Source organism: Chiroxiphia lanceolata, chromosome 5, assembly GCF_009829145.1.
Source record: "Chiroxiphia lanceolata isolate bChiLan1 chromosome 5, bChiLan1.pri, whole genome shotgun sequence".
NCBI classification, from domain to species: Eukaryota; Metazoa; Chordata; class Aves; order Passeriformes; family Pipridae; genus Chiroxiphia; species Chiroxiphia lanceolata.
The window spans coordinates 73,273,519-73,286,774 of NC_045641.1; the positions used below are offsets into that span (position 1 = coordinate 73,273,519).

The window sequence follows — 13,256 nt, forward strand, 5'->3', positions numbered from 1 at the left end:
GGGGCGGGGCCGCCATGGCGCGGCCGCCATGTCTTGTGCGGGGCGGCGCCTCAGCGACGACCCGGCACGGAGTTCATGGGCAGACGGGGGCTGGCGGGAGGCCACGGCGGAACAAAACGTCCCTGGGTGTCACCGCAACACCAAACCCCCAGGGGCGCTCGGATGCCACGGCTCGAGCCCCTCTGTTCGAGCCCATCAGGTGCTAAAGTGTTCCTCGCCCGCGTGGCTGTAGGAATAGCTGCTCTTGTACTGGTACTGTTCAAAGGAAGCGTCCAGATTTTCACACAGATGGTCATAGTATCATCATGGAATCACAGGATGGTTTGGGATGGGCAGGGACACCTTCCACTATCCCAGGTTGCTCCAAGCCCCGTCCAACCTGGCCTTGGACACCTGCAGGGATGGGGCAGCCACAGCTGCTCTGGGCAACCTGTGCCATCGTCAGCATGATCAACAACTGTAATTCACAGTGAAATAGTACGAAAACAGTTATGGCATTAGATCCTGTGCAGAGAAGCCTGATTTACACATTCAAAATTCCTTCCAAGGAGAGATTATGTTGAGACACCCAACGTAAATGTCAGATCACTGACATTTTGTGGTAGGCTCAATACAAAACAATAAGGTATTACATAATGGACAAATTACTTATTATGATACCTTTAATTTGTCCCTGTAAGACAAACTGCTCATTAAAAAAAAAATAGATACATGAAGCCACTGGCTGAAACAAGCGGTTTGCAGTGTGTCAGAGTAGAGCAAATAACTCTGAAACCGTGTATGATCTCTTATTTACTAAGGGCCTTAATTCCCCAAATAATCTGAATAAAATAAAAACGCTTTATGATTTGCCAGATCACCCTATGGTAATAGGCTGTTTGGAGGATGCGACTAAAAGGAAAAAGTTAAATTTAATAATTAATATTCCCTAGTTCAGCTATGAAAGCAGCTGCAAAATGCAGTGTATCGCCCTATGGTCACGTGCAGTGGAAATTTCCTGGCACCACAATACCTCTGGCAGCAGAGGGGAGCAGCCTCCACAGCCTTCTTTCCATCGAGGAGGGAGGGACCTCTGCTGTGACAGTTGGTGGCAAGAAAAGTGCACCTCAATCTTCTCCTTGCTGCTAATCATTTTTTTTTTTGTGGTCCCTGCATCCATCATACCTCAGAGGAAAGCTGAGAAAAAAATACCGCTTTTTAAATGTATCAAGTGTTTCATTAAAGACCGTTGTTTGGTGTTTCTCTTTTATGTAAGTCTTTTAGCTTAATTCAGCAGTCCTTAATTGCAGTTCCAGTTCCGTGGGATAAAAAGCTGTTGTTTTGTTTTGCTGTCTCTCTGAAATGTACATTGACAGTATTAAATCACAGCTAATAACAGACGCTCTAGTTTTTAATATTAAGGCATCTCCACTTTGTAACATTATTGTTAAAACAAGAGAAGTGGAGGGTAATTTGAGAGCAGCTCAGTGATGCTCGCTGTTATTGTATCAGGAAATGCTGTGGCAGCATTGGCTTGTTATCGTTGTGACAGAAATCACTCCTATGATGACATTTGGGTATTCTATTTTGAGCTTGAGGCGACTCACTGAGTTAAGAAAGGTTACCTGTATGTGCAGAATTAAGCCTGGTTTTGGGAGAGGAACTGGTATTGATTTGAAGCTAAGTAAATACAAGAATTGAAATATCAGAACTCGTGAATAGGAGAAAGTCATGGCAAGAAGTGATATTACGGAGGTTAATTTCCCTTTTATTATGTTGTACTTTCGAGGCAATTTTCATCTAACATGTGCAAATGCAAACACAGCACAGTCCTTGGCATGAGCGGGAAGATAAGCTTTGTCGTGTTCCTTTCACAGATGAGTAAACCTCGTGTAGGGAGCTCGAGGATGAGAGAAAAACATCCACGTGACAAGGAGGATTGCTATGCATAGCGCCGAAGTGGTTCGGGTAAGATACGTACACAAGCACTTTCGTACATTTAAAAACTTAGCCGTGAAAGTCTTAAGGACATCCCAGCTCCAGGGGGAGTGCTGTATCTATGCTGCTCGTTCTGCTCCTCCTGGTGTTTACCTTCACTCATAAAGCGATGAAATCATACTATAAATAGAGGGCAAAGTCCACTCTCAAACACTAGCGGGTAAAGTCTGCTGTTTGACATGACAATAAAGCGTGGAGCAACAGGGGGTTTTGGTTCCTTTAAAGCTCCTCTGCAGTAAAACCGTGCTCTCCGCCTGAATCACTCACCACCCTGCTATCAACAGCACAAAAGAAAAACACTGCGAGTCCCATGACCTCACTAAACCTTTCGGGCGAGGGGTCAGCAGCGAAATCCCTCTCTCTCTCTTTAACCCCTCAGCAACTGCTGCCGGGGCTTCTCCTGCTCTGCGCCCACATTCCCCGCAGGTACCCAGGGGACAGCAGGGGGCCGCAGGTGCCCCCCAGCCGCTTCAGCTGAGCTGAACCCCGAGGAGAGCGCGCTCCTGGCCGTCCAAGAGCGCTCACACCGCCGCGACACTTCCAGCGCAGCCCGCCCCGTCGCTCCCTGCCCGCTCCCCCCGTGCGGTGTCCCCGGCGGGGCGGGGCGGCCGTGCCGTGCCGGGGCGGGGCCGGGCGGACAATAGGGACACTCGGCGGGGACGCCGCGGTGAGTGGCCGGCGCGGCGGGGCCGGGGACCCCCGGGACCCCCCTTCTCCCGACGGCCGCCCTGCGTTCCCGCGGCGCCGGGACGAGGTGAGCGGCGGGGTCCCGGCGGGAGAGGGGCGGAGGAGGAGCGGGAGAACCCGAGTTTACGGGGCAGAGCCGGGCTGCGGTGCCGGGCTGGCGCTGCGGGACCCGCCGCCTCCCTCACCTGCTCTCCGCGGTGTCCCGGGACGGTCCCGCGCAGGAGGCACCTCCGCCGGCTCCGGCGCCGCAGCATCTTCGGGAGGAGGAGCAGGAGGGATGGATGTGGTTTAACAGACCAGGGCGGCGGTGCCGGGAGGAGCGCCCTGTCCCGGCTGCTCCCTGTCCGGGCTGCTCTCTGTGCCCGCTGCTCCCCGTGCCCTCCCGGAGGATGCTGCGGGCAGGACCCGTGTGCTCCGCGCTTGTGTTGGGCGCGAATGACGAGCGCGGTACGTGTGCTTTCACTCTTTAGCAAAGCAGGAAATAAGCCCTCAAAATAAGCCCGCGATGCACAGCAAAGTGCGCGCCGCTGCTAAAACGTCTAAAAGTGTTCCCGAGTAACTCGTTTTTTCTCCACCTGTGTGCGGGGTGTTGGTAGCGATGTGCGGCAGCAGGGATGGGGACAGATACTGGATACTGTACACAGCGCTGTAGGGCAGTGTACCCTCAGTAATGTTTAAATCCTTTCACAAAGAGTGGTTTCAGCAGCGTGGTGAGTCCTGTGATTAGCAGATTTGTAGGTGTTTAAATGGAAAGTGAGTGTTAGCCTGAATCTGCTTCCCTAGGCCGTGCGTAACAAGACAGAGTGGGCTCCATTGTCATTCTGTCACAGGTACATGGATAAAGTTATTTTGAGTTAACTTATTTTGGGTATATTGAATTATCTTTTTTCATTTGATGCGTGTCAGTGGAATGGGAGTTAGCACTGAGTATAATGAAGAAAAAAAAAATCAATGTTTATTCAAGGTGTTTGATCTCTTCTGCTGTCAGAATGTCACCACTGTAGAGACTATCTCTGAAAGAAGAAATTCAACAAAATTTCTTGCTTTACCTGTTTGGTAGGTGTCTGTCTTAGCTGTTTTTAAGGATTTTTATATCAATAGGCCATTGACTGTAAGAGTGCACTGAGAAGAATTGAATGCACTCAGCTTCTGCGGGACCAAAGCAAGAACTGGTGGGATTAGAATAATAACTCTGAGCTTGATGCTGAGGTTACCAAAGGGAGTAGTTTAACCCCTCCTAAAGCAGTGTGAATCTGAAATGAAACTGGGAAGCCAAATGCTAAAATTAAAGCTTACATGAGTAGGGGCTACAAATCTACAAGAAGAAAATGAGTGAAAAACACACTGTGTCTGAAGAAATACAGTGGTGTGTTGGGGCAGGATGAGTTCTGTGCATAAAACATCTGTTTGCTCCTCACAGTCAGTTCTGTACATTTGATCTGTTTAATAAGAGACCCTATTTTTATTGTGAGTTGCAATGTCTTCAAGAGATAGAGAATATACCTTACCTATTTTATTATGAAAAAAAACCCCAAACACTAAAACATTGTAGGTGAACTAGAATTTTGTCATAACTTTGTAATGCCATAATTTATAATAATATAATAAATTTATAATTTAACTGAAACAGCGTTTGTAAAACTGTTACTACCAAAATTCTGCCAATACAGGGAGCCTAAGTAAAACTGAGAACGGTGTGGCATTTTAATTCTGTATACTGATGTGCAGAACAGGAATGACAGCACAAATAGTGAGTTAAATTTGAGTTCTTACGCTTACATCTCTCATCTTCCCAATCCAGCAGCAATAACTGGGGTTTCAGAGGCACCCGAATGAATGTAAATAGATGACTACACACATTGTCATACCTACCTCCTACAACTTGGCTGTGCAATTCAAGTAACAGTTTCAAACAAATGCTTCTTCATTATAAAAGAATCTCGACCTTTTGGTGGGACTGAGGAGTGCAAAGGGCAGAAGATGTTTTGAAAGGGAAATGTAAATGTTAGAGCAGGAGCTTTCTGACTTAATCTAAACCTTAGCTCTTTGTAAACAAATAGAACAAAGGTGATATCCCTGAGATAGGTGGTGCTGTCACAAAACAAAAATCTGAATGTGGCAGTGTGTGTGAGGTTTTGTGTTTGTTTTGTTTTGTTTTTTTTTAATAGAAATAGTTTCGGTTTGGTATCAATGCATTTTTCTCTTCAATGTTCTCAGTTCTTCCCATAAAACCTCCTGGGTAATTAATGTTTTCATCTTGCTAAAAGCAGACACCCCTCATTTCTTGTTTGTTTAGAAGCCGCAGAAATGGGTTTGTGGGCACTGAAGGAATCAGTGGACTCTTCAAGGAAAGTGATACTTTGTAGGCTTATCAAATCATGGCTTTTTAATGTGGACATAACTGTACTGCCTGCTTTTTAAGGTGGAGATCTCTTGTTCTCCAGAGTCATGTATTAACTGGCACGGTACAGTGGTGCACAGACAACATGCAAATGCTGGTGATGCATAAAAATCTTGAGGGATTCTCGAAGTCCTGACTCAGAACCAGGGCCCCTTAAACATTTTCAGCAGAGACTGAAATACAGAATACCTGTACAAGCTCTTTACTTTAAAAGGTTCCCTCAGTTATGCATTTCTTTTGCTTCCGAGGTCACAGAACTTGCTTAAGGAATACTTCTTTTTTCAGTTTAAATATAATCAAATGCCTAATCCCTATCCTGTTTTGAGGGGAGAGAACCTGTGTTAAATTCCCAGTGAAGGCATGTTATCATCACTAAGTTAATGAGCAGAAAACCAGAAATGAAGGAAAATGTAAGAAGCAGAATGTGCATTTTTTAGATTTACAGAAGTGTGCCTTTAATGGCTGTTTGAGGCAATATTAACAAGTGTTTTGTGTAAACAGTCTCCAAGGTCATTGATGTTAAGCTGACTGAGAACACGGTATGAGACAAAGAATTAATTTATCTTTGCTCCTTGACCTGATACTGATTTAAGAGTTAATCCAGAAACCTGGGTTAACTAACCTGCACTATTAAAAAAACGAGTAGCAATGACTTCACCTCTCATCTTTCCATGAGAAACTGAGGTTGCTGATGGGATATTCATATTCCTGGTTCTCTGAAACCTGAACTGGCTCTTAATCTTTGCTGGTTTTATCAAAGACTTGCCCTTGTAAAACGGCATTAGAGATTTGTATTCGCAGCAGGGAGGATGATGTCATGTTTTGGAAGAGTTGGCTATGGATTGGAGGTATATATGCAAACAACCAAGCCTCTGTTTGTTTTTCATTTAAATTTGGTTTGCATGGGCAGCTGGGAGAATCTGAAACAGTTTGAGATGTGCTTTGGTACCTTGGGGGTAAACGGTGAGGGTCCTGTCTGGAAATCTCTATTTATGTAGGTGGGCACTGGGAATCTTGAGCCCGAATATTGGAATTAGATTATTACTTTTTCCATTATCATAACCAGTTTTAAAACATTCTAAACCGCATATTGTAATTATTGTTAGCTTTACGGTGTCACGTCTGCATAAAATATGTAAGATTCTATGTCTGAGACATAAAGTGCACATAGACTGTACTACAGATGTCATAAAATACATAAAGATAATACATTCACTATAATTATACTGAAGTATTATTGTGCCTGTCTTAAAAACAGTTAACACAGCAAATCTAAAGTAGATTTCTGACTAAAAGTAAATTTCAGATCCCTCTGTTTTCCCCCACTCACCGGCTGGCATGACTTGTTTAGCAACGTGTTCTTTTTTCAAGAAGATTTTCTGTTCTCTTTCGCTAGGTAAAAAAAACCAAAACAACCCACAAATACAAAAACCCTGCCTGTGCAAAGTAAACACAGCGTAAACATAATCTTTCCACCGAGGATGCTTCATTTTTCAGTCATAATTGTGTTCATAAACTGCCACAATTTCCATCATATAATTAGCCACTTAGAGGGCTGTTTTTTAAAATTTGGATATAGGATTTTCAGCAGAATATTAGGTATGTATTTAAACTTGAAATACACTATTTATTCTGCTGAAGGCAGAAGGAAGGCAAGTGCAATATGGGTGGTGGAAGATTAACACATCCTGCTTTGGGGAACCAGGAGAGCCTGTGGAGTGTGATATTTGCTCCTCTGCACAGGTCCAGATCTGAAGAACAGAACAGGTCCATGTTAATGTAGCTTTTAGGTGCATTTCTACATTATACCCATACACCTAAATTTTAAAAACGATGACACAGATCAGTAAATGGCCCCAAGGCCAAGAAGGTAATTGCTGAGCTTTGAAGCTAAATTAGAGCCATCTTGTACTTCTTTAAGAGAGTAGCCCTTGCCAGACTGCCTTTGCCTCAACACTGTCCATCCCATAAAATACGTTATAACTCCCTTCTTTTTTGGATGGGCTGCAGCTGAGTTGTGGGAAGCACGACCCAACAGCTCTGACAGTTTCTTTTTTAGCCCGTGGGAGGAAGGTATTATCATGGTAACAGGTGTGAGGTGGCATATGCTGCACTTGGGGCTTTTGTTGTGGTGTTGTATGGTTTGTTTACATGTCTGAGTCCTGTGGTGCCTTGACTTATTATAGGTCTTTTTCAGAGCAGTTTTCATCTCACACAGATATAGACGTTTCCGTTGTGTGGCCCCGTGAATGTGAAACCAGCATCTAGTCTAGAAATGAAGAAGACAAAAAAAAAAAAAAAAAAACAAACAGAAAAAGAAGATACCTTTTTTTAGTGGGTTTTTTTTTTTTTCCTCTTCTTTTTCCCTCACTACATGGTTGTGAAAGCTAAAAATAGTTAGTATACATGTGCAGTAGACAGCTGACTTTTTATGCTTGGCCTTTCTACATTTTATCCACTACGGTACTTGTTTTACTAGGTAACTTTTAAGGACTTTAGAAGCTGTGAGGAAACACAGTGAGTCCATTTCCATTTGTTTGAGTCTCCCCGTGGCACCCACAGGCCGAAGGAATACCCCACAAACATACCTGGATGTTTACTTTGTCTGCCTGGTGTCTGAGTGAGCACTTCACACCTCCGAGATCCTCCAAACCTTGCTCTGCCATTCCCAAGTTTCTTGAGCTCTGGTGGAGTTCTCAAATCAGGGGCTGCCCTGGTTCAGAGCTTCAAAGTCCTTGGGGTGACTGAGTATCTGGAAATCAGGAATGCACAAAGTTCCTCTATGAACATTACCCTTTTTGTTCCCCGATTTTTTTTTTTGGGGGGCTGAGGGGAGAGACACAGGAATACATAAAGGAAGAATTTAAAACAGGACACGGCATCTTTTAAAACAAGTATAGCACCTGAAAAGACTCTTTTTTAAAAAAAGATTATCTGAATGAAATAAGCCTTTTAACTCACCTGTAAAATATGTTCAGAGAGGTGCTCCCTTGGAGGAAAGGACTGCACTATTTCCCCTCAGAAACAGAGCTGGGTCCCACAACTCCCTCACAGCAGTTGCAGTAAAATTCAGAACACCTGACCCCAGCACTGCTGGGGTTTTCAGAACTCTGGACGTATTTAAAATCCTAGATTATAAACATCTTTGTAAGGAAAACAGAAATGCTGTGAACAGAAGGAAAAAACCCAGAAGATTAAACTACAAACTGTATGACACATAACATCTACCCAGCTGAAACTAGTTTGTAGCTGCTTTTCCCCCGCCACATTAACATCACTAAGAAGATCCTACTCTTTAAACCAAATATATTTTCATTTATGTAGTATCACATTTCTGTGAGTTTGCTCATGCAATAATATATACACATTAATTATTAATAACTTTGCTTTGTGGAAAATGTAAACTTCATCTAAATACTGAGAGAAGATCAAGGCTCCCTCGGGACACAAAGGCCTTAACCTCATCCCCAGTGTAAAATTTAGAGGGTTTACAAGGCTGCAGAAATGTGGCAAACCAAATCCATATCCAGGGGACATTACTTTTTGCTTGGTTTAGTTTCATTTCTGGGAGAATATTTCACGTTGAGTTTTATTAATTTGACCTGCTGGGAGTGTGCTTAAAAGGAGAAAGGAATCTGCTGTCCGAGATCACACCATCAACAAAGGGCATCAGTCCTGTAAGGACAAAGCTGGGAAGCAAAGAAACCATCCAAAAAGCTGGGCAAAACCAATGCCAGGTAAAACCAGGGCATCTCCAGAAGACTGTAGTTAGGTTCATCATCAGGCACCCTCAGGACAACAGGCTGAGCCAGCAAATATCCAAGGGGCAGGAGTGTTACCTGCCCAAGGCTGTGTGTGGTTTGAAATAATCCCCATCTTCAGCTCTGATGTTGTTTCCCTTGATGAGCCAAATAAAACACTCCTAATGACTACAAAAACATCAGCCCCTCTCCAAGCTCTGCTCTCTCAGTGTTTTCCAAATAACTTCCCCACTGTACCAGGAGGCAGCTCCACTGATTTCAGTGGTTCCTTCTGTCCACTCCTCTGTGTGGAAGGCTCTTAATGGGTTTAAATCTTCATTAGATTTATTTCTGTGGTGAGTTGCTTGTAATTTCTGTGGTGGTGGCCTCCAGCTGAGGAAGGTGTGTAAACTTGGGCCTAAATTAAAATCTTAGGAAAACCTGTTCAAGTTTGGTTTAGATACTTTGCTGCCTGGGGATCTCCATGGGTTAGAGTTGATTTAGTGCCAGGCAGGTTGTTGCAATCAGTGTAGGAAAGCATCTCGTGCTAAATGAAACAACTGAGAAACTATACTTGACTACACTAGCTATATTTATCGAGATTTTCCAATTTTTAGGTTGTTTTGGGCCAGTGTAAAGCAGCAGCCATCTAAATGCTGTGTGTTTGAATTGCTGAACATCTGTTGGGTCACTGAAACTTTCCTTTGACTGCTCTCAAAATAGTTAATATTAGCAACACTCGTGTTCTGACTACTGGAGGAGTAAAAAGAGCAACTTTAAGAGCACTTTAAAGATTAATTTCCATCCAAGCTCGGAAGACCTTACGTAACAAGAAGCCACAAGGTTGTCTGTCATGACTCTCTGCAGAGCAAGATGCCTCAAATAAGGAGAACCCCCGGGCACTTTGTCCTCTCCAGCTACCCCGGTGGAGCACCAGAAGAGGAGACCTACAGTAACCTCCAGACAATCCCAGACACCACAGAGCAAATGGAGTTTGATATCAGGTATCACCACATCAATGCTCCTCCTGTCCTCCCCCCAGCACAGAGGGCCAGACTTTCCAGAAGACTTTGCTAAGCCAAATAATCGCAGTGGGTGCTGCTGGGAACGGGATAGATGCAAGTGTAGATAACCTGTAGTGCACCATTAGGCAGCACAAAGTGCCTGTGAGGTTTTTAATCTTGCACAGGGACACAGATGTGGCTCTTCATTGGAAACCCACCTGTTATAACAAGCAGCTGAAGAGGCCATTTTTACATAATTCTCCAGGCGCCGCTCGCAGCGAGCTGGTGGGGCTGCTTTGGGTTTTGCTTAATCCCATACGTGCATTTTTTTCCAGCTGAAGAGTCAGGGGCTGCCTTTCTACCCCATCTGTGAAAATTCCTTTCTGTGGGTGGTTTTTGTTTTGGGTTGTTCTTTTTTTTTTTTCTTTCAGTTGATGGACTGACCAGACCAAGCCCAAGTTTTTTTAAGCAGATCTCTAGAATTAAGCTCTTAAGCCCAGTGACTATTCAGCAGATCTCACACAAGCAGATCTCAGCAGAAATGCAAGTTAAAATAAAAATGTATATTCCTATTATTTGTGTACCAAAATACACACAAAAACCTGTGTCTGAGAGAAGCTAAATCTAACTGGAGATTTTCATCAGGAAGGCATAACCGGTTTTTGGCATCAAAATGTTGCCACAGACGTTGTTTTCAGGTTTCTCTGTGCCCCAGACCCCCCCCCTAAAAGCCTTTAGGTTTTGGTCAGTTCATACCAGGGTACCACCCAATAGCTGGAGACCCAGACTGCATCATGGAAATCATTGGAGTATAAATGTTGGATGACAGAGGCAACATTTTTGTGAGATGAAGTATTTTGAGAGGTTCTAAGTGAAGGCTGTTTCAATATTTTGACTCAGGGGGGTGGAGGTGGGAAAGAAAAACCAACCCTAGGCCAGAATTCCATTGTCTTTTATAAAGAAAGGAGACACTTAAAAAATCAAAACGTTTTTCTCAAAAGTGCCAAATATGCAGCTTTTTAAGAAAACATCAAGGCACTTCTTTCTGCATATAAATGTGGGCGTGAGATGCTTAATCAACTAAACCATAAATAACGTGGGGGAAAAAAACCAACCAAACCCAAACCTTAACATTTCCCTTTCACATGCCCAGCTGCTGGGGGAATAACTGTACCTGAATTTGCAGAGTGCTTTTAAGGACTTGCTGTCGCAGAATTCTCCTCTAACGTGCACATCTTGCAGCTCAGCTACTCAGGTTGGCCGTCAGCTGGCCCTGATCGGGGATGAATTTAACAGGAGGTACCACAGGAGCTTAGAAGATACACTGCTTCACCTGGCACGATTGTAAGTCACCTTATTGGCAGATCCTTCTAAAAACCAGGTTAGGTGACCAAAAATTTGTGTTCCTGTACACAAAATAAAAAAAAAATTATAGCTACTACTGCTGCCTCCAGGGTCTAAGGAAGGAAAACAGACGCTGCAGCTTGTTGTACAAGGAAAAGCTTTAGCATGTAAATTGACTGCAGCCATTTAAAGTCAAAAGGCACGAGATTGCCACTTAATCACTTGATTCAGAAAGCAAATTACCTTTAGCTTTCGGAGGTCTGCTTCCTAAATATTTAGGGAAATATACACCCTAAATATTTAGAGAAATATGCACGTACACATGAGACTTTCAGGAAGGAACACATTGGAGGTTTTTGTTTGGGTGTGAGGTTTTTTTTGGGGGGGTGGGGGTGGTTGTGTGGGTTGTTTTGGTGTTTTGGGGGGTTTTTTGGGGTTTGGGGGTTTTTTTCTGGTTGATTTTTTTTTAGTTGATTTTTTTTTCTTGGCTGCTTTTTTTCAATTTTCTAAACTTGGGTATTTTCTTTGCCAGTTTTTAGAATGAATTTTCCATCCCCACGCTTTCTTTTTTTGTTGTTTTGTTTTCTTTCAATCCTCAGGGTTGCTATCAGTGTTTTCCAGACATTGAATGTTATTAGAAGTGTTGTAAGAAGCTCTCGGAACATTTTGAACAGTGACTGGGTGAAGGGCATCGTTGGCTGCGGAAGCTGGGTATGGTCTCCCCCTCTTCTCCCAAATTTTTGTTGACAAGGAAGTAACAGCAACACTTAAAAGGGAATTAAGCGTCAATGAGTAAAGGATATAATGCAGCTCTAGGTTGGGGTTTATTCCTTGGTGCCCTGTTTTTTCCCGTTAGGCTGGAATTTCTCATTTATTGCCAGGGCGTGCTGCTCAAATCCCACACAGCTCCAAGGATTCCTGGCAGAGGGAAGGCATCTCCCACTGGAAAATGCTGGGAGGGTCTATCCCAGGGGAGATAAGCAGTGCCTGCTGCCAGCAGTGTTCACCCTGGAGGAGAGAGGAAGGGTCTTTGCAGCTGGATTTGACACTTTTTTGTCTTTTTGCTGCTTGTTATCCCTAATTCCTGCCTCCTTTCTCCCGCCAGGTTCCCAGGCTTCCTTTCAGGTGTGTGTGCCAGAAGCTGGTGCCTGCAGCCCTGCTGGTCGCTGCCTTTTGGTGGGCCCTGAATTATGGACTGTAGAGTGAACACACGAATTACAACAGGAGGTCATTGCTGGACTCTGACCAACATCATCAACACCCCGGTGGTGGCAGCTGGTTTGTTTTTCAAATGTACACTGATAAAAATCTCTTTAATATTTAAAAACCTAGGCTAGTGCTGGGTCACTGCTGTTTCAGTCTTTTCTAAAGATTTAAAAATGTTTAAAATAAGGAGGTTGTTGCTGGATAACTACCTGACTTGCTAGTTTTGAAATGTGACTCCAGGCGATTACAAAGTCTGTCTTTTTTTTGTGTGTGTGTTTGTTTTAATGCAATATAAAGTGTCTATTTCATATAAATGAGTTTGTTAAAGAGAACCTGGATTTGAGGAAGACTGAAGGCATGCTGGACATCCTTTCAATTTTAACACTGTAAAAGCAAGAGTAAAGATTTAAACCATGATACTTTTTTTTAAAAATTAAATTGTTGCTTCAAACCTTTTGCAGTGTTGTCTTCTTTATTTTCCAAGACACATTAATGGCAATATCTTGACCTGTACTTTTTGCTGTCTAAGACTACAGGTCAGGCTGTGTTTGATTCTTGTGTAGTAGACACTTACAGAGTCTCAGTGAGAAAAAAATGAAAGTGCATCTCTGTGGTTTGGGTATTCCCCTCAGCACAGGGGATTCCTGCTCCTTGCCCAGCCAAGCAGCTACTACAGTCAGTGCATTTTTGAAACAGGAAAATGCAGTATTTAATGGATTTGTGATCGAGGCTGGTGTTTCAAGTCCCTGCTTTAAATCAGACAAGGAATTTAAACCCCTCTTTTCTTCAGTGAAGACAAATGCCAAGTCAAGTCAGATTTAAGGGTGTTGAGGAATGTGCTTCCTCTCCTTAATGAATGGTGCCCAAATGCCATCATGATCCTAAGTGCCCATCTCA

At 43.6% G+C, this 13,256-nt stretch overlaps 1 protein-coding gene across 3 annotated transcripts; it reads left to right on the forward strand.

Moving 5' to 3' along the window:
* The first annotated feature begins 54 nt into the window (after positions 1-54).
* LOC116787289 lies at positions 55-12,768 on the forward strand. 3 transcript variants are annotated; one of them, XM_032688773.1, is made up of 5 exons: positions 55-252; positions 9,673-9,809; positions 11,052-11,153; positions 11,753-11,864; positions 12,259-12,768. In XM_032688773.1, exons 1-5 carry the CDS (start codon positions 76-78, stop codon positions 12,352-12,354), a joined length of 624 nt encoding a protein of 207 aa, XP_032544664.1. In that variant the 5' UTR covers positions 55-75; the 3' UTR covers positions 12,355-12,768. The 3 variants fall into 3 exon arrangements, with proteins under 3 accessions (XP_032544664.1, XP_032544665.1, XP_032544666.1); XM_032688774.1 differs by lacking the exon at positions 55-252 and adding an exon at positions 2,616-2,644; XM_032688775.1 differs by lacking the exon at positions 55-252 and adding an exon at positions 2,644-2,731.
* The last annotated feature ends 488 nt before the right edge of the window (positions 12,769-13,256 follow it).

Excerpts from the sequence above, each read along its gene's own strand:
- LOC116787289 (XM_032688773.1), top strand. The coding sequence starts at position 76 with ATGGGCAGACGGGGGCTGGCGGGAGGCCACGGCGGAACAAAACGTCCC. Across the intron at positions 253-9,672 it reads GAATAGCTGCTCTTGTACTG|AGCAAGATGCCTCAAATAAG; the intron begins GTACTGTTCAAA and ends GACTCTCTGCAG. Across the intron at positions 11,865-12,258 it reads TCGTTGGCTGCGGAAGCTGG|GTTCCCAGGCTTCCTTTCAG; the intron begins GTATGGTCTCCC and ends TTCTCCCGCCAG.